Source organism: Vanellus vanellus, assembly GCF_965231255.1.
Source record: "Vanellus vanellus genome assembly, chromosome: 9".
Classification (NCBI taxonomy): Eukaryota; Metazoa; Chordata; class Aves; order Charadriiformes; family Charadriidae; genus Vanellus; species Vanellus vanellus.
Genome location: NC_138914.1, coordinates 1,684,485 through 1,709,207, shown reverse-complemented (window position 1 = coordinate 1,709,207; position 24,723 = coordinate 1,684,485). Strand labels below are relative to the sequence as shown.

Sequence of the window (24,723 nt, the reverse complement as noted above, 5' to 3'; positions counted from 1 at the left end):
GCTTTCCCGTTGCCTTAATCAGCGTGTAGAAACGTCTAATAACAAAACTAATCACAGCGAGGAGAACATTTTGATTCAAGATAAAAGTTCATCGCAGATAAGCGAAACAGGAGAAATTCAGTCAACCTGTTAATTATTAGATCCCTTAACACCAGATACAGTTTAATATATTTTCTATTTATAGACTCTCCTCTTTTATTTGCACTATTTCCAAAGCTTGAATCTACCTTTTATTAAGCTCTTTATAACCTTTCAGCGTTGATAAATGCGGGACTGGGGAAAAGGAGAAAAAAGCCCACAAGAATTGCAGTTTGCATCTTGAACGCTGCTTGAGGTATGAAGAAACGCGCCTGGATCCATCAGGCGCTTGCTCAGAAGCAGACACGTAAATTAAACACAAGCTCTTGGCTCCGTATTTCCTTGTCTTGTACAGCTCGGGAGGCGATGCGGCTGCACAGGCAGACACGCTGTCCTCGAGGAACGTGGGAGGTGTCTGCCCCTAGGTGAATCGTGCGGCGCCGACACCTCCAGCAATTCAGCTTCGTTTTCCTCCTACTGTATCCATGCATTTCATTTCCATGTTCTGATGCGATCTTCGGTGGTGCTTTTGCTGCCATGAGCGCAGCAATTCGACAGGGAGCTCGGGAGCAGACAAGACAGCAGCAATCCTCCCGGCCAGCAAGACACGGTCGGGTCCGCAGGCAAAGGGAGATGCCGGCGCCGGCCGGGGTCCCGCTGTCAGACCCACCGCAACTACTTCCAGCTCTGCTGGGAACTGTAGTAACAAGTTCCTGGTTTATTCCAGTATTTTAATTCAAGGAGCTTTGTGAGCTAAAAATGTTTAAAATGCAGCCTAAACAGCAGAGTATTTTGCCACTATTTCTGGTAGTTTTGTCCCAGACATTTGGTTTCAGATCTGTGATTTCCTGTCGAGAACACACAAGTGTGAAATCCTTGTTGATCCATTTATTCATTTGCCTCCTGGCTGATCATAGCCACTTTGACAGAATGGATAAATTGACTTGCTCTTTCTTGTTTCCCCCCCCCCCCGCTTCCCCGTCAGCCTGGAAGCGCCGCCCCAACTTCCCAGATGCGGTGCTTAGGCCTTTATTGCTCCCGCCCCCCCAGTTCATACCCCGCACCCCCCTTTCAGAGGCTCGCAAAGCCGATTTCACACAATACCCAGGTTATCTGGAACGCCACAAACTCTCGCTATAGCAGCTTCTGCAACTCCATCTGCCAGATGAAAGCTATTTAAACTATTTTTTTTTTTAACAATTCAAACCCAATGAACACTTCAGATCACTCTTTAGGACAGGAGATATACCTGTGACAACTGTATTTGGTTACTCCAGGCAGCATCTCACCATTTCTCTACGACGCATCTCAGCAAATCACCTATTTTTCCAAGTCAGGGACAAACCCTGCACTTTGGAAAGGGAACAGCTCTTGATCATTCTCGTTGAGGAAATGGCAAAGGTAACAGCTTCAAGTGATCAGGCAAAACCCGGGAACATCAGCGTAAGATTTGCAATGGAAAGTAATCTCAGCGGGCTAACGAATGAGTCACTTTTCTCCGACAGACATGTAGCAGAACACGGCGCATTTAATCGATGTGCCCTTTTATTGCAAAACATACTGTCTCCCCCCGGTTTGACTCGAGCAATGGGACGCAGCACTGCCAGCAAAGGGCTGAAGAATGCAAACTTGGCACCACAGAGTAACTAAATGTTGATCCACGGAAATTATGAGACATTCAAGGGGACAGGTCCCAGGCTCCAAATTATGCTCCACTCTTGTATTGCCCCCGTGTGATTATAGCAAGTTTGCTTATAATTTGCTGCTCACTCTTCTAATTGGATTCCTGCAAAGGGCAGTTCGCCGTGCCACGGGCTTGTCACTTTCTATCCTGCTTTAACTCCAAACCACTCAATTAATATTAAATTCCATTTATTATAAAAGCATTTGTTTCTACCCATACGATGCTATCAGCAGCCATCTCATTAATATTTATTTCCACAAAGCGGCCCACTGCCGTTAAGATCTCGGATACAGCTAGTATCTTTGAGAGGGGAAAATATGTGAAGCCAAAAGGGTCAAAACAGAACATGAGCTGTAACAGAAAACATCCAACCCCTATGAATTTAACTCCTTCGCAGAAAGCTGAGTAAATACAATAAGGTTGGCGGAGAGCAACGACAATGTTAAAGTTAATCCAGATACCAGGGAAAATCGAGCGAGGTCGCCAACGCATCTTCCCCTGGGGCGGGGAGTTGCTGTCTGGCGCACCAAGGAAAGAAAGATGCTGGAAGGAGGCACGGAAGGGGAACGCTCATCCGCTGCCTCGCTCCCCCGTGAGCTGAGCTGTCTATTTTCCAGGCTTCAGAAAACCCCCGAGACCTGTAGATAACGTCAAACCCTGGGCTAGGGTTGGATTAAAGCCCCTTTTCTTCAGCACCCTTTTCTGTGCTCAGCACACAGGGAACACAGCCCGTCCCAGCTTGACAGTGTGGAAGTCGATGGGACCCCGTACTCACCACCCAAGGAGTGAAGGAGGAGACGGCTGCAGATGCCTTAAGTGTTTTTAAAAAAGCTGGCATAAAGCGCAGGGATTCTCTTGCACGCTTTCAGTCCAAGGAAGCATTGCTAAGGAAAGAGACGACATCCAAGTGCAAGCTCAAATCCTACAGACAACACTGCAACCCACCGAAAACTCAGGGTCGCAATGAGGCACAGACTTTCCATTTCCCCCAGGCCGAGCTGCAGCTTGGATTCTCACAAATGCGGGAGAAATGGGAGCGTTCCTCGTACGTTCAGAGGCGCCCAGCTGCTTCTCACGCAGAACGCTCCTGAGAGTGAGATTACACATTCAGACACGGTGAGATGAAGCAGCTGCTGAGAATGTAGATAAAATACTGTGATTTCTTCTCTTCGGCTCTCTTATTCCGTGCACCGCGAATAAAACTATGCTGCGGGGACAACAGGTCTCTTTCTAGTAGTTTCCACCTATTCCTTTAAACTATACAACAGGGAACTTGTTCCATGTAGCTCTGTGGATAACAAAACCGGTGATGTTGAACTCTAACCTTCTGCTGCCACGAAGAGCTAAATTAATTCCCTACAGCACATCAGCACTGCTTTTGAAAAGGCCCAGACTCTGCAAAAACAGATGGAAACTAAACTTATGGGCCTTTAAAGATGTCAAGCATTTCCTCGCGGTGATGGCATAAGAATCGTTCTTCTTCCCATCAATTTTTTTATTAATCAGAGCACACATGGCAACTCCCTGTGTGGCACCACTCAGGGCTCACCCCATCAACATAAAACCCTGCGAAATTATCACCTCGGGTTTACCACTGGGATAACAGTGATTTTATACCTAGAATTAAAAAGATGAATTGTCACAGCCTGGCAAATCGATATGCAATGGCAGACACCTAACTCCACTACTATTTTGTCGCTCCTTTTCTTCCCACAGGTTGTTCCCACATTTGCTACAGGATCTGCCTCAGAGACCCGGAGAAAGGACTCCTACTGGAGTGTTGTCGCCTTCGTGCTTTTGCTTTCAGGACCAGCGTTTTGGAGACTTCGAAGCACAAATGCGTTCTGTACAGCAGCAAAGCCAAACCTGTGGGCTCCTGCTTTGACAGCCAAATGCACTCCAGAGAGCTGCAGAGCCCCCGCAGATCCCCAAATTCTCCTCTCCGCCACCACGCTAGGTGGAACACAAGACTCTCGATCACCCACTTTCTTGAAGTGATTTGTGTGAGGACCGGAGTCAAGTTACTCTTTCTCCCCCAAAGAGCTGAACTGGCATTTTTACCATCGAGAGGGTGGTGCGGTCGGGTCGTGAAGTGCCCAATCATTTCTGAAGAGACATCGGGGACCTGGTGCCAGGTCCTTATTCACAGACGACACTCATTACCATAAGCATAAGCAAAAGGGTTCTGCCCTCCCGACTGCAGCCAAGTGCTCCGCCTGAGTTGGCTTTGCAGTGATAAATGTCACGTTTACAACGGGTTTTGCAACATGAAAGTCCATAATTTGCTTTCCAGGGACCCATGCTTGATTATCAGGAGAGTTAGAAGCGTTCACTGAAGTCTAATGAATAGAATTAACACATCATTTAAACAGGGACTAATATGTATGCAAATGAGAAAAAGTTAAAAATAAGAGTTCAAGCCATAATTTCAGAAAATGTAGACTGCATCCTTATGAAATATGAATGTTTCAATTCACCTCATATCTTTACATCTATGTTAGCTGCTTTGCATGGGAACAATAGGGTGCATCAAGCCCATTTTGATTTTTATATTTGAACTTGGACTTATAAAATGGATTATACTGAAACATGAATAATATATATGCTAATTAAAGACTCCATTTAATGACATAAATAAAGACGAAGACCAACACAGGCTAATTTCCATTTGCAAATTTCCTCATTATTGTATTTTCCTTTGGAAAGCAGAAACTTTTTTTTTCCACGGTCTCAGAAAAAGAGAGAATATTTTCTTTGCTCAAATTATTTTAAAAATCTTTGCAACTTTTTTATTCTTTAGGATTGATCTCCACAGAGATACAATTGCTTTGTGTAGATAGGTTCAGTATTAAGTACCGCTCAAGTCAAATTATGGTGACTTGTGCACGCAAATGGTGTTACTTAATTATTACTAGATTTTTCTCTAATAAGGAATTATTGTTGATAAAGATATCACAATATCACAAAGCATGTTCAGAGTAACTCTGGCAGATGTAAACCAAGTAAATGTCCTTGATGTTTGATAGGCTGTTAATCTCTCTCTCCCTTCCTCTTCCCCGTCCCCAAAATTAGACAGAACAGGGGCACAGGACAAGCGTGCAGTCGTGGGGAGACAAGGCATCAGCAGGAAACATGACTACAACTTCTGTCATGCAAAGCCTACGGAAAAGCTTGCTGATGAATAAACAGATTGCAGGAAAAGCCCTTTTAGGTTAAAAGTCTCGTTTGTACCTATAACAGTGAGGAAAACGGTGAAAAATAGTTCATTCAAATGAATATGAAGCCTGTAATGATATCAGGGCCAGGAGAATCTTTTTTTTGCTGTTGTGTAAATGTTGGTTATGTGGATAAAGAAGCCTAGATTCAGCCTTAACTCACAAAACCAGCATTTGCAGGCTCTGAAGAGCAAACTGGGAAGCAAACCCATTTACTCCCTGATTGAAATAGCACCCTGAATGCTTCAAAAATAAGGAGCTGTATGAATGGGAAGAGACTAACCATTCTGGTACACTTATGTCCCAGGCTTTTATTAAAAAAAAAAAAATCCCCCAAATGACAGGCACGAGGACTGCATCTTCACAACTTTCCCTTTGTGTCTGTAATACCATTTGCTATTACCAACGAACACTGAAATTTAGGAAACTTCGACAACTCTGAAGAGCAAATGATCATCTTTCTGGGTTATGATGTGGTTGGAGGTCCTCCGCGCCCGCAGCACTGCTAGCGCTCTACAGCCGCTGCAATCCTCATCCGTGCCGCTGCCGGTCCCGCACCGCCACCCTCTGCCCTTGGGGTGCCCATCCGACCTCACTCCTCCTCTCAGCACTAGCGGAACCGGCTGGGAGAAATAAATGCCTTAAGGAACGCCGGAAGGCGGCTGGAAAGCTCGCAGGCCGGTTCACTTTGATCACTTCTCTAACAGCAGAAAATCCTCTTCGCTGACGAACCACTCGGCTCCTACTAAACGGTGAGGTTGGCAGCCGTAATTTCCCATGATGGGTTTGGGAGACGCGCTCCCTCTGCCCGCCTCGCAGAGGGCTCTTCTCTGACTCCCATTCAAACCCCACATTTATGCCGAATATCCGTCCGCGGGGTACACTCCATTCCCTGGCTCCGGCCACTGCTAGTGAGGGCTTTGCTCCAGCTGAGGAGCACCTCGTGCCTGTGCAAAAGGAAAGACGTCCCTTTACACGCAACTTGCACATGCCCCCATCCGCAGGGATTCAGCATCGGAGCCCCGAGTCCGAGCCGTGGCGTGGCAGAACGTGCCTCAGTCCGTAACGGCTTAAAACGTCTTTGACATGGGGGGAATAAGATAAGCGCGTGCTGCTACAAAACACGAGGAATTTTACCAGCGCTCACTAGGAACTTTCTGATAATGGTTAAAAAACGTTTTTTGAGAGTGAATCGCTGCACAGAAATATATCCATTTAACTGATAATTTGATCAGAAGGAAAATAAAAATCAGATTTGAGCCTTCAGGGAATAGAACATTTGTCATTATTGAGAAATGTTTTGATTTATTTTCTTTTTTTTTTTTTAACATTAACAGTGGTTTTAAAATTCAAATTGGGCTTATTTCTATTACTTTATAAATGCCACTTCATAGGGTATTTCAAAACATTTTTGTTCTATTTTGGAAAAGACAGGATTTCCAAAACATGAAACAACCCACCAACGAAGAACCAGGCATGCCACCTACGCCTGGTTCAGCTTAAAAGTTAGAACTCAGAGGGATTTTAACCTGTAAGTCAGTCGAGTAAAATACATGCTGTTCATAGGAACAGAGGTAATGTTTTGTTTTAAACAAACAAACTCAGCCTTCTACAATAAACTGAATGAATTCACATGCTTGCAACGTTTGTAATACCAACACAACGCGCGTTGTGCATTCCAAGGGGTTGTTTTTTCCCCAAACTGCACAGGTTTTAAGAAAAGGAAAATTAAGTCCACCCTTGCTCGTTACTGTTTAACTGGGCTGCTGATTCCTAGTATTTATCCGAGCAGTTAAGATTGCTGAATTGATTTAATATTCTTACCCTATAATTTTACACTCAGACCACATCCTGCTGTGAAATAGCTGGTGCTAATGATAGTCCAAAATGCTGCTGTGGGACTCAGGACAGCACAGGGCCCTTCAATAGCTATATTTTATGGTTACAAGGAGAGAGAAGAAATATAATTTATCTGGATGCTGTGGTTAATTCACAGTTTCACAGTAGAGGTATACTGTTCCCTCTGGGTACATCTACGTGTATTATAGGATATTTCTTTGACAGTTTGTCCGACGGATTCCTCTAGCTCTGAGCCTACCAATTTATGAGAGTGAATCTACTCCAGAGATACCTGTACACCCTTCAACACATACTCTTACACACTAAGAATGTTATAGAAAAGAGATAAACTAGCAACAGATCAAACGAGTTAATAAATTGTTTCTTTGAGCTGAGAAGCAGAACAGAAAAAGAATGCATCCACCTTCTTAAGAAAGAGTCTGTTTTTTACAGTGATTAAATTTCACAAAAAAGCATTTGTGAAATTTCTTTCTGTTTCAAAATACCTATCATAGCTTTAAAAGACAGAGTTCAAAAATTTTGAAGTTGTATAAAAGCTTCCTGTAGAATAGCTGAGAGAAGACCTAACCGATGAGTAGGAGAAGCCAGTGGTGCCAGGCATCCTCTACAGCCGTGCTTATCAGAAAAGCCACACTCCTCATGGCATACTGTTTCTCAGCACCCACAAACCAGTTCCTAACGCAGCTTAACTAAAACATTCGAATATCTACATAATATTCGTTCAAAATAATGCCTTGTAAACTACTACCTTTAATCCAGTTAAAATCTTGCTCTTTTCTTCAAGCCCTCACCATTACAGCAGCACTGGGGAAGGCATTTCCAGAAAAAAACAATGTCTGCAATTAATCCATTTAATTAGCTCCACAGAAACAAACCAGAAAGATCAATTGCAGCCGTGCCGCTGATCCCTCCTTGCCCGCCCCCAGCTGCCCTTGCCTGCTCCCCTTTGCTCTCTCTGCAGAAAGAAAGTACTTCTGGAAATGTCGGGGAGATGTTGTTACACCTCTAAACACAGCGGTGAGGAGTGTGGCAACAGCAGTTTTCCAACTTGCTGCCAAGACTTTGGCATAAACTTCATCCCCTTTAGGGACGGCCTGTGGGCAAAGCATCGCCTCAATGCCTCAGCTCTTTTGGGACACATCGTATAGCAAATTAAACATAAAGAAAATATACTTTTTCGTTTGGGAGTTTTCAAGGTCACCGACACGGTATTCTGAATTCTCGTCTTCCACAACTGAAGCACTTATTCTCCTGTTGTTTGACTTACGATTGCATGCCTGACGTTATCTTTTAAAATAAAGGTGATGCAGATCTGGGCTCCCGCTGAGTTCAATGGCCACAGCCACAAAAGTGCCCGCAGAAAAGTTGTTCACAGAACTGACCCACATGGTACGAACGTCCCAGGAGCTGAGGAACACGCACAGTTTCAGAGTGAGAGTTCTCATTTAAAGGGACTGTTAAAAATAATCACAATCCATCAAGCACCAGGACCGCCAGCACTGGGACGGGTGGTTTCACAGCTGTGAAATCTTGGTCCTTCGAGCAATCTCCATTGCCCGTTCCCTTTGCAAGAAAATACTCTCATCTAACAGCCTCTCCAGGGCTGTCTAGACTCGGTCTCCCTGGGTGCTTGCCCCCTGGGCACCAGGGGTGGCCTCACGTGGCACTCACTGCTGCTAACGGGGCAGTACTGACACGCGCGGTCGGGACGGCGCCTTAGGTAACGCGCAACGGGGGCAACAAACCCCAGCTATACCAACCCCTTCTCCTCCGTTTTGTTTTTAAACTTCAATTCATTGTTTTACTCTTAACTCTTCCCTACTCTTAGGCTCCCTGCTGCAGGAGAACAGATGGAACAAAACTCCAAACAGATTTTTTTTCCACCAACCTGTGGGTCTCCCGACACAGTTGTCCTCTGCAAGCTGCCTTTGCAGTTTCTTTCCTGCCCGTTTGTATCTTCCTTTCGCGCTCTCTCCAAAGCTGGAGCCCTCCCTCTCTCCTCCCCCCAATTCTTAGATGCGCTCTTTTACCGGCTTCGCGTTATTCACTTCAAACGTGATGCGTTTAAACTGTGTCTTCCAAGCGCTTTCCCAGGCTTCTAGTCTGTGATTCACAGGGCAGTTTATCACACTCCACCATTCCTCCTCTTTTCTCACACCTGCACGTGTGCTTTAAAGCTCGCCCCGCAGAGCTACGGAGATCGGGCCTCGCAGCTCCCGCGCAGGATCAACGACTCCTGCGGTGCTCCTGACGAACGGATGCTTAACCTTGTTTTGGAACCTAGAAATGATGGAAATTCTGTAGACCACCGCTTTCCTGTCTTTCCTCTGATGAGGCTTTTTCGAAAGTCAAACCTAATTTCTCTCTTGCTGCAGTTTAAGCCGAAGACTCCTCATCCCCGGCACAGTAAGTGCAGAAGATCACGTACTCCTTGCAGACGCCTTGAGAGCACGTGCTTGCCCGCTCTCTAACAACCCTGCCTGCCCCTCTGGTCTAACCAGCTTCCTCACAGGGAAGGTATATTGCACAAGAACATCCATAGTCCTCTCTTATTTACACCTGGAGATCCACCAGCCTGCTATACATCTGGATTTGCTTTTCCTTTACGGGACAGCCGAGAGGAGAACACTGCTTCCTGAAATTCAGATGAAGGCGGGACACGCGCGGCACAGGAAGAAGCTGCCTTCAAATACCTGGCAAGAATTCACTTGCTACTGCAACTGCATACTCTCGAGAGCCCATTTAAGGCGATACAGGTTCTTCAGTCACGTGGACTCAAGTTTACAAGGGCAAGGTCTGATTTAGCCGATACCAGTTATTCAGGAGTCGCTCTGTTAACATCAATGGGACCGCCCGGGTTTAGACTTGAAGCACAATCTAGACTGTGCTATTTCTTTGAAATGGGACGTTCCTGAGTCAAAATGTGCTTACTGACTTTGTGATGTTGCTCCTGACGCTGTATAATTAGAATGAAAAGTACTATTTTCTGAGCTTTGTAGATATCCTGACAGTTCTGGAAATCACCACTGATCTGCATTTAAGCTTGGCGAATCCCTCCCTAACTTCTTTCCTTTCTCAAGACCAAAACTGTTGGCTTGTAAAGCGGCAGCTCGCTCCTAGCCTCACCGCTGAGGAAATGGAAATCTTGCAGAATTCTGGTTTGCAAGAAAAAGTAAAACTAGTGTTAATTAAAGAAGAGTAAAAGTAACAGGCATATAATGAGAGAACATGCCCCTTTCCACAGTCTAGCTCTTAACAGATCATCCAGCATGCTTAAAAAGCAACTTTCCATCTGCAAATCTGTCTCTCTCTTTTTTTTTGTCTAATGAGCATGAGTTAGTCTGTTCAAAAGCCCAAATGGGCATCTCAGGGCCAATTCAGCAGCAGGGGGTCCGTTACTATAACAACTGACAACTCCTGCGATTTCTGAAAGGCCCTAAAGTAGCCATTTGGGAAATGATTATTGAGCGAGAAGGTGGGCAGGGACGGCCGTGCGGGGTGCGGGTCCGGCACCGCTGCGCTCGCCTACCTCAGCCCTTCATGCACAGAGAAGAACCCGGCGCCCCACCACCCTTGCGAACAGCCGGGACGGATTCGGCTCCCTAGAAGAGGAGAAGATGAAAGCCCACGAAGCGACGACGGGAGGAGCAGCAGCAGCACGCTCCGCTTTGGCGTTAGCGCATCTCCTCGAGGGCTCTTCCCCCCCTCGCCCCAGGCTGCACGTTGCCGGATGAAAGAGCAGAGATGCTGTCAGAGAAGTTTTCGTATTGATTTTCCTCATAATGGAAGAATGACAAGCGCTCAAAGGATACCAGGAGCTAGAACAAGTAACCGGCAGCTGCCCTAAGCTTCAGGCTTGAAAGCGAGCTGCCTGCCGTCGGCACAAAGGACGAGCGCGGTTCCCCACATGGCATAAGAGGGAGCTGATCACAGGCCCGCTCCCCTTTAACGAAAACGAGCAGCGCTTTGAGATACAGCACACAAAAGGGCCCGATATTTCAGTACCTTTACCTCCGGCACTGGCAAAATCAAATACAACCTGGATCTTCTGCAATAAAAGCTGAACTGCTTTCCCTGCATTGCCTGGGTTGAGGCAGGGAGATCAGAGGGCTCCGAATGAGGCTGGGCTGCATCCCACTTGCCAGGCAGTGATCTGCCCTGTCCCCATCCCTCTGAGGCTGTTTGTCATCAGACGAGACTAGACGCGGCCGTTCCCAGAGGAAAACCAAGGCATGCCCTGTTCAGGACGCGCAGGGCGCATCTGCTCACTAAGAAGGTGACAGAAGAGGTTTCAGCCACACCACTCACCTCCACGTTTTCCCTCGTCTCCCCGTGGCGTTTCCCGTCTCCCAGCTTAGGAGATCTCTTGCCCTCACCGGCTAATTCTCCTCTCTGCCTGTGATGACATGGGTTGTGCCCTGGGGCACTGCCGTCCCCAAGCTGAGCACAAGCGCCCGGAGGTGGTCCTCAGGCATCCCTGGGGGCAGCGTCAGCGCGAGCATCCCCATCCCTCCTGCTCATTCCTGCCTTGTGCTGGTCCCCCAGTTACGCTGGTACAACTCACTGTTTACCGCATGAACCAGCCTGGGAACTAATCTGGCTTAAATCAGGGGACGAAAGCCCCTCTCTTCTTTTTTTTTTTTTTTTTTTTTTTAAACGTGGATTATTTCTCAATCCAGCCCCTCACATGGTTGTACAAACATTTGCATTGGTATCACGAGGGCAGAACAAGGGCAGGAACAGAGGAGGCTGCTTGAGCTGTTGCTGCTGAAATAAATACTCATGCAACTGCACCTGAGGCGTTCTTAAAATCAACACACAGGCTCTCAGAAAATGGTACCACCTAGCATCCTCCACGAGGAGAAAATGAGCAGAATCACGAATGTTTTAGAGTAAGCTGAAAGCAGCTTTTTTCATTGTAAGCAAGCAATTTTACAATGGTCTGTAAATTTGCAATGTTGCTTTTTCAATCAGTACAGTAGATGAACAACACATTGTGTACTCATAAAATAAAACCTAGAGATAGGTTCAAATAACAATTTCAGCACTTTTTACAACCTGCTGCAGGCACAAGTTCTTTTTTTTTCCCCAGTGAAGTTTTAACACTGTCTTAGCTATGCAGCAGTGCGAGTTCCCTAGAATTTAACAGGAAAAGGCAGTTTTCCAAGGCATGGTTAGCAGACACGGTAACCACAACGGTCCCGGGTCTTACGTTGCAGCTTGCGTTTCTATATTGCAAACTGATTTACAAATACGACCGACCAGCCTTCTTCAGTACTGTTTTACCAGTGACAGAACTCAGGCGCTGAAATATTGAACACCTGAGCTTGCTCCCAGTGAGGTCTTTGCCACAGAGTTCAACAACAATACTGTCAGACCGTAAGTGACTTGGCCCCGGGTCACACCGAAAATCAATGACGGAGCCAGAGGAAGAACCCACACCTCCTGGCGCTCAGTGCCATTTCTTCTGCACAGAAAGGCACCGCCAGAGGAGTGTGAGGCTCTGCCACAGGACCCGTCCCAAGGATTCTGTTCAAGTCAACAGGACGCTTAACAAAAACCTAAGAAAACTCTTACTTTCTACTAAATTCCATAGGGTTTTGCCTAAGGAAAATTAAAGGCATCTTTTTCCCAAGCTGTCTCATATACACACATGACTATAAACAAGCAATGCAAGCTTGCTTGCTCTTTGAAAGGCAGCAGCTGTGTTGTTCCAAAAATCCCTCCTGAATGTAAACATATTAGCACTGTATAAACAGCATGATTTAATAAGAAATGCAATACAATATTCCTGCTTTGTCTTTGGGATCAAAATGTTGATGGCGGCAATAATTCAGAGGTGAATTATGATATCTGCTGAAAAGAAAGAAAAAGAAAACTCTCCAGCTATAGTTGTGAATTAATTTCTTCCTCTTAGCTGAAAATGAGAAATGGCTATAATTTAGTTCCCATTTAAAAGTTGCTGTTGGCTAAACTCTAAAATTTTAATTGCTTCTTAATATTCTCCGCTTATTTTTCCCTTTGAAACCACCTTCTATAGCATTATAGTGTTTAGATCAAAAATTAGAATGGAAAACAAACAGTGGAAGGTCACCAGTCACTCCTAAAATATGTTGGGTTTTTTTTTTCTAAAAAGACAGAAGTTAATGTGTATCAAAGTATTTTGGTTGATTTCCCAACTTTAGTCACCCTCCTGCACCTCTGCGAAAAAGTAAGTGGCACTGACCCTGGATTTCCCTTGAAGTGTCAATACTCGGGACTTGTTCAATTTTCAACCGAATATAGTAGAAGTGCTAGAAAAGACAGGTTTCAAGCCATATTATGGCTCAGCATGCTACAGGCACTTGCCTTGTTGCAAAAAAACTGAAGTCACACTCAATCCCTAAATAGTTTGGAGGTCACTACCAAACACACTCTGAAATTCTCGCAGCTCGTAGAAAAGGCTGTGAGAACAACAGTGGCAAAGACTGCAGACAATCCAAGTCAAATTTTAAACTGACCTTGAAGAACTGCAGAAGGATCTCACGATACCGAGTCTGGGTATAAAAAACACAGATGCAAAACAAACGCCCAGAAAGGCAAAAATACCGTGCTTGGGAAACCGCACCTTACGATGCACACGTTTTAACGGGCTCTTAGATGAGCCAGTAGCACTCCAGCGAAAGCTCCTAAAATCCCAGTGAATAGTTCTCAGAAATACTCAGGGGTTGCCCCTACAGCACACAATTTCAGGAACCAGTATGAAAGGAATGAAAGCAGAAAAAGAAATACCACTGTGCCACTGCAGAAGCAAACGGTGAATCCACATCTTGAGTAAAACGAGGATCTGGTCTCCTCACCTTAGCAGCCAGGACTGCTAACACTCGAATTCTCGACTCAATGCTAAAAGAAATCAGTTTCAAGCACTCGAGGTCCTGGGAGCAACCCTACCCTTCAGCGCGCCCATGGCAGCTCAAGGATCAGCCAGGCCAGCTTGTCCTCGCGAGGAATCAAAGACGCACAGAAGCAAAGTTAGATTACAGCCGCCACCGTCCCCCCTGCCCAGGAAGCCCAACTGCCAACCAGCCCCAGCGAACTTCGTGGCCCCTGGTCACCCCGCGATGGTGCTCCCGCATTGTTCTGGGATAAGAGGCAGCACAATTTTTGCAGCTTCATTATGCTGACCTAGTTTATTTTCCACTCTACCAACTTAAAATCACACGGCCCTCTTTGCACAGCAGTGCCATTAAAAGTACCGAACTCAGGAAACTTCAGTAGAAAGGTAATTCAGAGCTGCTGCTTGCCTGCAAGTTCCCATCCCTTTTCATTACTGAGATGGCCATCGTGCTGAAAAGACGGAAGTGACCCTTTCTCATCAACATCAATCATATTCTTTCGCCATTTGTCCAGGATCCACACAGAAAAGGAACTGAGAACAGCAAATTACCTCTGCAAATAAGGGAGTCTCGTTCAGAAACTGCACAGATCATTTCCAAATATATTCAATTACAAGAAGTCTCTAATGAACACAGCATGGAAGCTCAACAGATAAATGGAAAAGCTTCATCAAACAGTGACTGCTTCCTATCACTCTCCTTTTCAAGTAAAGGGAACAGAAAATGAAGCTTCCTTAAAACAAGACACCATCACAGAAGTTATTTCATTGCTGTATCGCCGAATGAGTTACGAAGGATCCAAACAGAGATAAATGCTTTGCCAAATCTTCACGAGCAATCTCCCCAACTCCTTATTTTGGTCCCTGGATAACAGGGCATCGATGCAATGCAAACAAGCAGAAGGCTTCGCTCTGCTTCATTGTTCTACTTATGTCACCTCTGGTCTCAAATCATCTAATCCCACAGATGCTCGAAACCACAAAAGTGAAAATATCATTTGTTTTACCCTCAAAATGTATTGCCAAAGGGTAACCGTGTCTCTTCTGCATTTCCTAGTTCTCTGAGTTTTGTTTCGTAATGCTTTTTCTCACACCAAAACAAAGAACTGCTGTGCAAGAAAAGACCCCTTGGTCCAACACGCCTGTCCCCTTGAGGGTTATCCTTTCATAACAAGTGTTTCTCTGCTGTGCACTTCAATACCATGTTTCCCTCACGGAAAAATCTGTCTCAAACTCGTTTTCATGCCATTTGCTTTGATGGTGTTATTTAGCAAATTATTCCATATGTTGCCCATTACATTTTAAGCTAAGTATTTCTTCCTGAAAATCCAGATCACTGTTCCTTTCAAACTCGTAAATTAGACTCCGCGGTGTTTGAGGATCTGTTTTTTCCTTACTTTAAAACACTCGCAGAGATAAACATTTTATTTTTCCTAAGGAAAGGTAATCACACTGAAAAGGGCACAAAAAAATGCTGCGTTGCCACTTCGATGAGACGGGCTGCACAACGTGAAATGTTACTGTGGACGATTTGTGTTCTAGCTGCTTGTTGATTTATCCAAAAACACCCACGTTGACATTTTTATACACTCTCAGTATTTGTTAAAAAATCCTCAGGACTCCAAAGGTAGACGCAGGAGATTATTTTCAAGCTAGTACACATGTGCTCTCGAGTTTGTTTATTCTTCCTCAATTTGTTGCTTCGGATTTTTCACAATCTTTTGACTGCTACAGGACATACTATCCATGTCTATGCTCATTTTTAATCTCCATCTTTTTTTAGTATCAATTATACACAAAAAATTGATCCGCTGCTGTCAAGGGTATTAATGACAACGCCTATAATATTACCAAAGCCACCGATGAATGTTAACTACTCATGTGTATTAAGGAGAGCAGATAAGAAACAATTGCTGTCCGTATACAAAGTAGCAAACATTACCGCAAAAGTAATTTGGTTTCAGTTAAAGTCTATTCCTTGATTTATGTGCATGTGTGTTATTGCGAAGCAAATAAAAATTTTACAGGGTGGTTGGTTAGGAAATTTGAGGATAAAAAGTATTTAACGGTAATTAACATATCATAATTTTAGACTTGAGTGGTACTATGATCTCTAATAAAAGCCAATATTTATCAAAAATTAGTCCCTAACGACTGGTCACTAAGTCAGTACTTTTCAACTTTAGTATCTTCACAGGGACAGTATTGTTACTCTTTGAGTGAATTAAACACTAATTTTGCAACTATTTCTCTCGATCCATTAGTGAGATGGCAGGAAATGGAAATGTTTTCCAAACAATGAGAGGCACCAACATTCTTCGTGATAATAGCAGTTAGCATTTTATTTCAAAGCCTTTCCTCCTTAGAAGAGCACTTGGTATCTATCAACACAAGGTAGATATTAGTAACCCCCCATTCCCGTGCTTCAGGATATACCATATCCTGCCGGGGCTTGCCTCGTGGGAATGCGACCAAGCGCAGTCCTTCGAATGAAGAAAACATATACTGAAGGACAGAGCACTACAACGGGATCTTCAGAACCTTTCCAATTTCAGCTTTTGTGCACATATCACTGCAATTTTGTTGATGTTAATTACTTGCAAATGTTAATAGAAATGATTTCCATAAGGCTATTGTCATCTGTTTATTAATATTCTTTCAAATGTTCCCAGCCTCAACAATTTGGCCAATTAATTGTCAGCAAAATGGGTGTACTGAAAAACAGCTTGGGAGTTTTTGAATTGATTCTGCAAATATAATGATCAATGGACTGCTATTTCTCACCAAAGCTACTTCTCTGTGTCCCACGTAATCAGATTTTGAAGTAATTCCTAAATACCTTCTAGGAGGCTAATCCCTGGGTAATTTTCACTGCCAGACAAACGAGGTGTCTCTGGGTTCTTGATCTGGCACAAGAAGGTGCTGCGGGTTTTAATTTACTCTAAATCGACCGGAGGTGGATTTGTTGATGCCAATCCCAGTCTCCACTACTGGACCAACGCCCGTCGGTGTAAAGGACAGTATCTCTGTAAGAGGCCATCTTCACTTTCAAGGCTTTGCAGGTTGTGCTTCTGAACACTTCACCCGTGCTAAAGAACTGCTACTCCGAGCATTGCCATGTAACGTAAAAAAGCTTATCCCCCTTCCTCGAAGTACAGTCAGAGGAAGAAAAGAGCTGCTTAAGACCACACAGCAAGTCGGCGGCAAAGCCACCCATGGAACTGAGTCCAGTCTCACTGGGCTTTTCTCCCACACCCGCCTTTCCTGAAGGCCAAGAAAAAGATACTTTTTTTATAGCTGTTTTAGAGGGACTAATTGTGAAAATATTTATTGGCACTACAGCTGGACTTACCGTTGCTAGAGCTCTACCAAGCTCATTGTCACGACACAAAAATCAGTATTTAAGACAGCTTAATAGTTAACCAACGGAGCTGTTCTAGCATCCAGAGTTATCTAATGCCGTCTCTCACCGTAACATCTAATAAACTATAAAACACAGGACCACATTAAAAAACACCACCTGAAAGGCGTTTTAAGTCATAATCAGTCTCCAAGCAAAAGGAAACAGGCTCACCTCCAGTAGACAAGCACAGCGATGAGAAGAATGAGGCACACGAAGGTCAGTGCTGAGACCACAATAAGCGGGATGATCCATTCCATTTTCCCAGGAGAAGGTCTCGTGGCCATGCTGGAGCTGTTCTTGTCGGCTGTGTGTTAAACACATAACAAAACCAATCACTAAATGGAAAGAGAATTACTGTATGGAAAAATGCGCAAGCAAAACAAATAGCTTGGCCATTTTACATGGTATGAGTAAACAGAGCAAAGATCTTCTAACTGCAGGGTGGGACTCCATTTGTCTTTAGTCTGAGACATGAGAGCACAGAAGTATGGTGTTTATTGCCACATATGGCTTGGATTTTACTACTGCCTGTAATTACAGTCTCATAGACAATTTTAGGACTCTATCATGCAAGCACCTATTATCAGATGTGGAGTACCCCACCGAGTCATTTCTCCACGGTAACAAAGTAAACGCTTTGCTCGGTCATCAGCGTTTGCAGATAAACCCGCTCCGTTTCTCAACACTACAGGACAGCCCTGTTTGCAAAGCTCAGGGTAATACTTTGCTTCAGAAATAAATTTCTTGGTAACTATCTTAAAATAAAAAATCCTCAACATGTTGGGTGTCATGTCACATCATTTGCGGAATTGTCACAATCTGGTGAGTTACTGCATACGAAAGCACTTTTTAGCATATGGATTGTCAAGATGGATGGATGAATGAATGGATAGGATGTGTTGTAACTGACAGAAGAAATCATTATGCCACAGCTTTTGAACAAAATTAAAGTTGGTCAATATCCTGAGATCCGGGCGAGTAACTCCGTTCCACTTTTCACATGACATCTTGTTAAAATTATAGAAGATGACCATCTAGAGGTTCTGCAAGTACCGGAGCCAATGAGCATAGACATCGCATCAACATATTTCAAAAGACATCTAATTTGTGCAAATTCATGTAGACTCGATGAATAAATTTTTTTAGACAGAATGATAAAAGAAAAATACAGAAGCGGATTCTGAATCTTGTTCGTGTTTCCTAACAAACAGGCAGGAGGTGATCAATACCCGTCAACTGGATGAAATGGGAAAAGATTAGTGTAAACAGCTTCAGATTTGAACGCGGATTGAAATGTACGCACTTGACTTCTGCTTTTTAGCCTACGTGAGTCCTTCCTTACCAATGTGCTTCCTTGCCCCCGTTCAGTATTGTATTATCGTATCTTCTGAAACTGCTGCAAATCCTACCAGAAGAACATAATTGCCTTTTCACCGTAGGCAGGCAAAACACAGATAATTGGAAGTCACCAGATGTCACATAATATGAAGTCATACTCTATTTTAATAGCATTTAGATTATACTCCTCCATAGGCAGGAGTAAAATTCAACTAACATGGAAGTAAAGGTTAATTGTAAATGCTTTTGCCTGACTGCTGAAAACAGAGCAAGGCTGCAGGCTGCTGCAAGCCCAGCAAGGAATCTTTCTAGTTTTAAGAACTAGGCTGATGGAGGTAATGCCCTTTAGCAAGCAGCCTAAATGAGGTGCTAATCAGAGGGATGTTTGTGGGAAGTGAGCGTGGACTGGGTATGGAAGGGATCAAAAGCGAGATGAGTAGCCAGTTGTCTCCACCTTCAGCAAGAAAGGCTGCCGAGGTTTCGGAAAGTGCCACTTTGCAGAACAGGCGCACAACACTGTACCCCGAGCACCTGGTGAGCTTTCATCTTCACCGCATACTAATAACATACAACATGCCGGCTTTAAGACAGGTCTTTGATTTCCTCGACTAGCAAAGAATAAGGAAAAGAACAACCCCAAAACCAGAGCAAAGGCTTAGTCCCTGCATTTGCCAAACTTGCAAAAATCATAAGCCCTGAGGCATCGGTTTTTATCAGTGCATTTCAAATCATTTAACAGCATGAAAAAATTAAGCCTGTTGAGGTAAGTGTTACTAATCAGAACGGTAAAAGGGACAAAGCAAAAAACCATGCAATGTAATAAACCTCAGGGGGAGAGCCAAACAGTCCCACCACCTCACATCCATTAGGGCGTTGCTTCATTTCTCTCCAAGGACAGTACTCTGTTTAGTTTCACCTCCACATATTTCGACACAAAAACATATGTTTCTGTTTGCACGGGAAGAAAATTAAATTCCATTGTAAGCACAGCATGGGCTGGAGGCCCGATGCACACTATTAAATTCTGCAGTGCTCACGATGCTCCTCGTACTCAGTCTGCTGTGGAGGGGACACTTATCTGACCCTGCCGACTCCCTGTACCGCAGCTGTGAGGATAAGAAAGCGCTCAGTGTGCCGAGTGCTAGAATAGCAAATGCCATTCCCACGTGCTGATGGTTGGCCCCGAAATTCCAGTCGGGAATGCCCGAGCAGCGATGTGCTTCAGAAAAAATGACACTGTTCTGTGCCGTCTCCAAAGAAAAAGTCTTAGGTGTTTTCCGCTGCTTAAGGGAAGCGTTGAGAGAGCTCAAACAAACCAACGCCAACAGAAATTGTACCAGAATGACAGCTGGGGCCAGAAGTACAGCCGCACAGCTGGAGCGCCGGCGCCTGTCTCTTGAGTGTCGTGGCAGAAGAGCCTACGAAAAGGCAGCACACTGGGTAGCTTGGAAAAAGAGTTGAAGAAAATACGCACACAAAACAAGACAGATCTGGGCCTTTAGAGCTTCCTGTTCTCCTACATAACAAAATATTATAAAATAAAAAATAGTCAGCATTTCACTCTTTTCCAAGAACGTTCAGCCTTGCTAGTGTCAACAGCATATCCTTGTAACGGTGCCCACCATACGCTGTACTTTGGGGGGGGGGGGGGGGGAGAAAAAAAAAAAAGCTTAAAAATGGACCAGGAAACTCCATTTTTGCTAAGAAATGTAAACAGTTTCCAGTGGCATATGCCTTCGTTGAATTAATTCAGTTTGCCTTTTACTGGCTTGGAATTCATCCCAGTAGGAAGGAACAAAAATTATTACAGCATCTCTGTTTCAGGAGGTCCCACATGATACAAGCCCTGGCACCGCTAAATCCACTCCTGCGTCTGGAAAAGTCCGTAACGCCCGTGAAGCGCCCATTCAGCAGCTCCATCCGGGCCCGGCAGGGATGAGGCCCTGGCACAGAGTAGGAGAGGGCCCGGGGCAGCGAGGGGCCTTCGGTAGTGCAACGCTTGCACAAAGGTCAAGGCACAAAAGAGGCATTCTACAACTTGTGAAATGTACTCTTTTTCCGCGTATTCTTGGTAATGGCTTCCTGAGAACAGAAACGTGTTTATTTTCCTTAAGTAACACTGCTTGCTATAATAAGCAACTGTCGCTGTAATATATAACCTACCGACCTTTATCACCCATTGCACAAACCGCCCGGACAAAGTTCTGTTTGTTGTACCGTTACAGATACCGTTAACTACGACAATATGCGTGTTCTGGGGGCCAAAAGAAAACCCCCCGCTGCCGAACTGCCGCGGATTATCCCGTCACTTAAAAGAAAGTCACCTGCTTATCTTTCCTTTGAGTACACAAAATTATGGAATTATACGAAGGTATTGATTAATTCTGGAACATAATATTGTCCATATTATTCAACTACGAAAAGGCAAAACCCTATGTTTTTCTAAAAAAGTATTACCTTTGATACAAGTCGCATGTCATTGTGCTGCTATTTCCTCCCTATTTCTTTGAAGCCATTCCTGCAGTAGTCTTATTCACAGGCCCCGCACAACTAAGCCCGGCTTTCCGCTGTTTTGTAAACAGATGCCAATCATGTTTAATCCCGATGTCAGATATCTGAAATTCATAGTGTTTGCAAACATCAAATAATTCAGTCCTTTTACTTTCAAGCCATTCTGCTGTTTGCTCCTCTAAGTCGCCATGCAAAATGGCTCAAGCGCCACATGAAAATACAGCTTAATAATCCTTGCCACGTATGGAGAAAGAAAGAATTACACAGATGTTTAATTATCTTAATGAGGTTATCCCCAAAAGGCTTCTGTAACCTCAGACCTGGCAAAGACTGTTCGAAAAACCAAAATTCGGCCTCTGCTAAAAGCATACAACGGGCTTGCAATTTAACCCTGCGCATCGCGATGTGTCTGCAAAGCGCCCTCATGGGAGGAACGCGGCAGACGCGGCTGAGCGCTGAGGGACGGGAGGACCTGGGTGAAGTTCGGACGGAGGGCCAAACCCACGGCTCTCTTCTCAGCCCTGGCCCATGCCTCAGGCAAAAGCCCCAACTGGACAGCTATTACTTTGCTCCCAACAGCTCATTCATTATCTCCTGCCAAATAGAAAGGATCTGTTTAATTGTCCGGCACAACAAAGCAAAATTCTGTGGGATAATATCTGCTCTAGCCTGATTTAACTGAATCATGCTGGTTTTCTTTTTTTTTTTTTCTTCCTGCTTTTTTTTTTTTTTTTGTGGTAGAGCATCGTTCTAATTGCTGTTTTTCTAATTTTCAGGTTTCAGAGTTGCGGACAATGCTGAGCAGCTGTGTGTGTAACAGTTGCAGATCAAAGGTACAATTAGTCTAATGTGGGCACCAAAACAGAGAAAAGGATGATCAGGAAAATGAAAGAGGAGAATGCAAGCAAGCGTTCAGTGACAGAAGAAAATCATTAGTGTTGGCCGATACCACCAGACAAGAAGAGGCCAATGCCATTTTGAAAATAATGACATGGCCTCAGGAGAGGTGTGTGTGTATGTGCGTGTGAAATAAGCACTAAAAGAAAATGAGCCTTGCTGTACTAATTGGCCTCGCACTTTCCCTGTAATTTCTCATGTGTTCCCTCTTCTCCTCTAATCATCCACACTCATGAGTACTTCCCCATTCAGTTATCTCCTTACAACTGCTAATTTGATGCTATATAATTAATTTTACAAGTGTACATTGTTATGAAACAATTTTCTACTCTTTAAAATGATTAAACTTTCTCCTCACAAAAACATTTTTGAAACCTTGACAGCTTTTTAAAACCTGCTTTCCTGGAGAAAAGACGCATCCAAAAAAGTTTCTGCCCTCTACGGGACACTGTCAGCTGCCGGGGTTCCTTCTGCTCACTTTGGCAGTGGCCGCCACCCTCTTGTAACTGCCCTGATGCTCAGGAATGATTCCAGACACTTCTGGCAATGTCCTCTTGGCTTCGCTGGTCCTTGTCTTGATTTCAGCTTTACCTCGTTAGGGAAAACCTTTAAGGCCCTTTCTCATAGGAAAAGGTCTTGCTTATGTCTCTAGTTTCCCCGAACTCAACTCCTTTCGTGAGCTAGGTCAGGTGTGTCTGCATGAATTGCAAATTTCTGTATTACTGTGGAAAGCAATTAAGCTGAAGCAACTAGTCTTACGCTTCACGCTGGTGTTTGATGGGCCAATTCACCATCTGTGGGTTTTGCTGGCATATGTTTTGGTAACCTAGATCCAGCCTGGAGGAAAGCTCCTTCTCCTGCATTCTCAAGAGTCTTCTTACAGGGGGAGAACTCCCAGCAGGCCAGTCAGGACTTACTCAGACACATCTAGGGCAGTATTTGGGCAAATTCCGGGTTAGGTAGACCTCAGCTATCCACTGCAGAAGCCTGGGGACAAAAGATGCAAAGAAAAGAAGGACTTGTCTGAAGAGACTTTGAAGGACAAGGTCCTCATACACAGAATCACAGCATGGTCGGGGTTGGAAGGGCCCTCTGGCGCTCCCCCAGTGCCACCCCCCGCCAGAGCAGGGGCACCTCCAGCAGTGGCACAGGACACATCCAGGTGGGTTTGGAATGGCTCCAGAGGGGGAGACTCCCCCCCTCTCTGGGCAGCTGTGCCAGTGCTCTGCCGCCCCCACAGGAGAGAAGTACCTTCTCATGTTTAGATGGAACTTCCTGTGTTCAAGTTTGTGCCTGTTGCCTCTTGTTCTATCACTGGGCACCACTCAAAAAAAGACTGTTCTCATCTACCTGGCACCCTCCCTTTAAGTATTTATAAGTATCGACAAGATCCCCCCTCAGTTGTCTTTTCTCTAGACTAAGAAGACCCAAGTGCCTAAAGCTTTCCTCATCAGAAAGATGCTCCCATCCCCTCATCATCTTAGTAGCCCTTTGCTGGACCCTCTCCAGCAGTTCCCTGTCCTTCTTGACCCGGGGAGCCCAGAACTGGACACACTGCTCCAGACGTGGCCTTACCAGGGCAGAGCAGAGGGGGAGGATGACCTCCCTCGACCTGCTGGCCACACTCTTCTTGATGCACCCCAGGATGCCACCGGGGCACATTGCTGGCTCATGGTCATCTTGTTGTCCACCAGCACTCCCAGGTCCCTTTCCACAGAGCTGCTCTCCAGGAGGTCAGCCCCCAACCTGTGCTGGTGCAGGGGGTTATTCCTCCCCAGGTGCAGTACCCTACACTCGCCCTTGTTGAATTTCATAAGGTTCCTCTCCACCCAACTCTCCAGCCTGTCCAGGTCACGCTGTATGGCGGCACAGCCTTCCAGTGTGTCAGCCACTCCTCCCAGTTTTGTGTCATCAGCAAACCTGCTGATGGTACACTCTATGATTCAGACTGAAAGCCTCTGTCCCAAAGCCAATAAGAAACATCTCAAAATGTTCTCAGAGTTGAAAAACACTAGCTCGTCCCAATGTCTGGACAAGGAGTCACCACGTTTGTGACCACCCTAACTTCTTCCACCTGGAGGCCAAGGACAGGGAATGAACCTCTTCCCCAAGGAAAATGGCACAAGTGGGCCCTTCTTCAGCTCTGAATAGCCATTCCCAGCCCTTCTGCTGCCCAGTGTCCTCTTCAGTACACTGAGGGGCCTGGGAGAGGCTTGTCTGGAAAGCTGAAAATACAGTACCGTTCCTTCTCCTCATCCCAGGTACGTCACCAGAAGTTTAACTAAGATTTAACTAGGGTTAAATTGGGTGAAACAGGCAACTCTTTCACTGAATTTCCCCCAACTAACATGTGCTGGTTATTTCCGATGCCATTTTTGTAAGACATGGTGGTCTTAGTAAGTTATCCTCCCTCCATATATAAGCACAGAAAGCCTAATTTGCAGAGGCCTTTCAAGACTGATCGTCTTTGCGTGCAGTCTTCAGGCAGGGGCACTTCATGCCTCCAAGCCTGCAAGTGAGCAGAGCTCTTAAAAGAGGCCGTCTAGTAGGAGGCAAAGCTGTATTGAACCACTTCCAGTGATAGTTCTCTGCATGCTAAAAAGAGACAGAAATCGCTACAGACTAAGGGGATACAATTCACAATAACCAGTAAGTACTTCTTAGAGATATTAACAATATTTCCCCATGTCATTGATTTTCATCTTTTTCGTCTTAACTTCACCGTGGAATGAAAGCCATTCTAGTAACAATCCCTTTGTCATGAGCTAAGAAACAAGACCAATTACCCGTCTGTCCTCCAACTGATTAGGCTGAGAATACGCCATGAGCCCCTTCCTAGGTCTTGTATAAGGGACATTGTACT

General features: G+C 44.9%; 1 protein-coding gene across 1 annotated transcript in view; it reads right to left on the bottom strand.

The window, feature by feature from the left end:
* Positions 1-24,723, bottom strand: part of PTPRG (protein tyrosine phosphatase receptor type G) — a gene marked incomplete at its 5' end in the record, with an annotated part of 415,116 nt that overhangs the window by 49,904 nt on the left and 340,489 nt on the right. Inside the window, one exon of the mRNA XM_082487722.1 lies at positions 17,286-17,418. Coding sequence (XP_082343848.1) covers positions 17,286-17,418 — 133 coding nt within the window. The remainder of the gene's footprint in view (positions 1-17,285; positions 17,419-24,723) is intronic.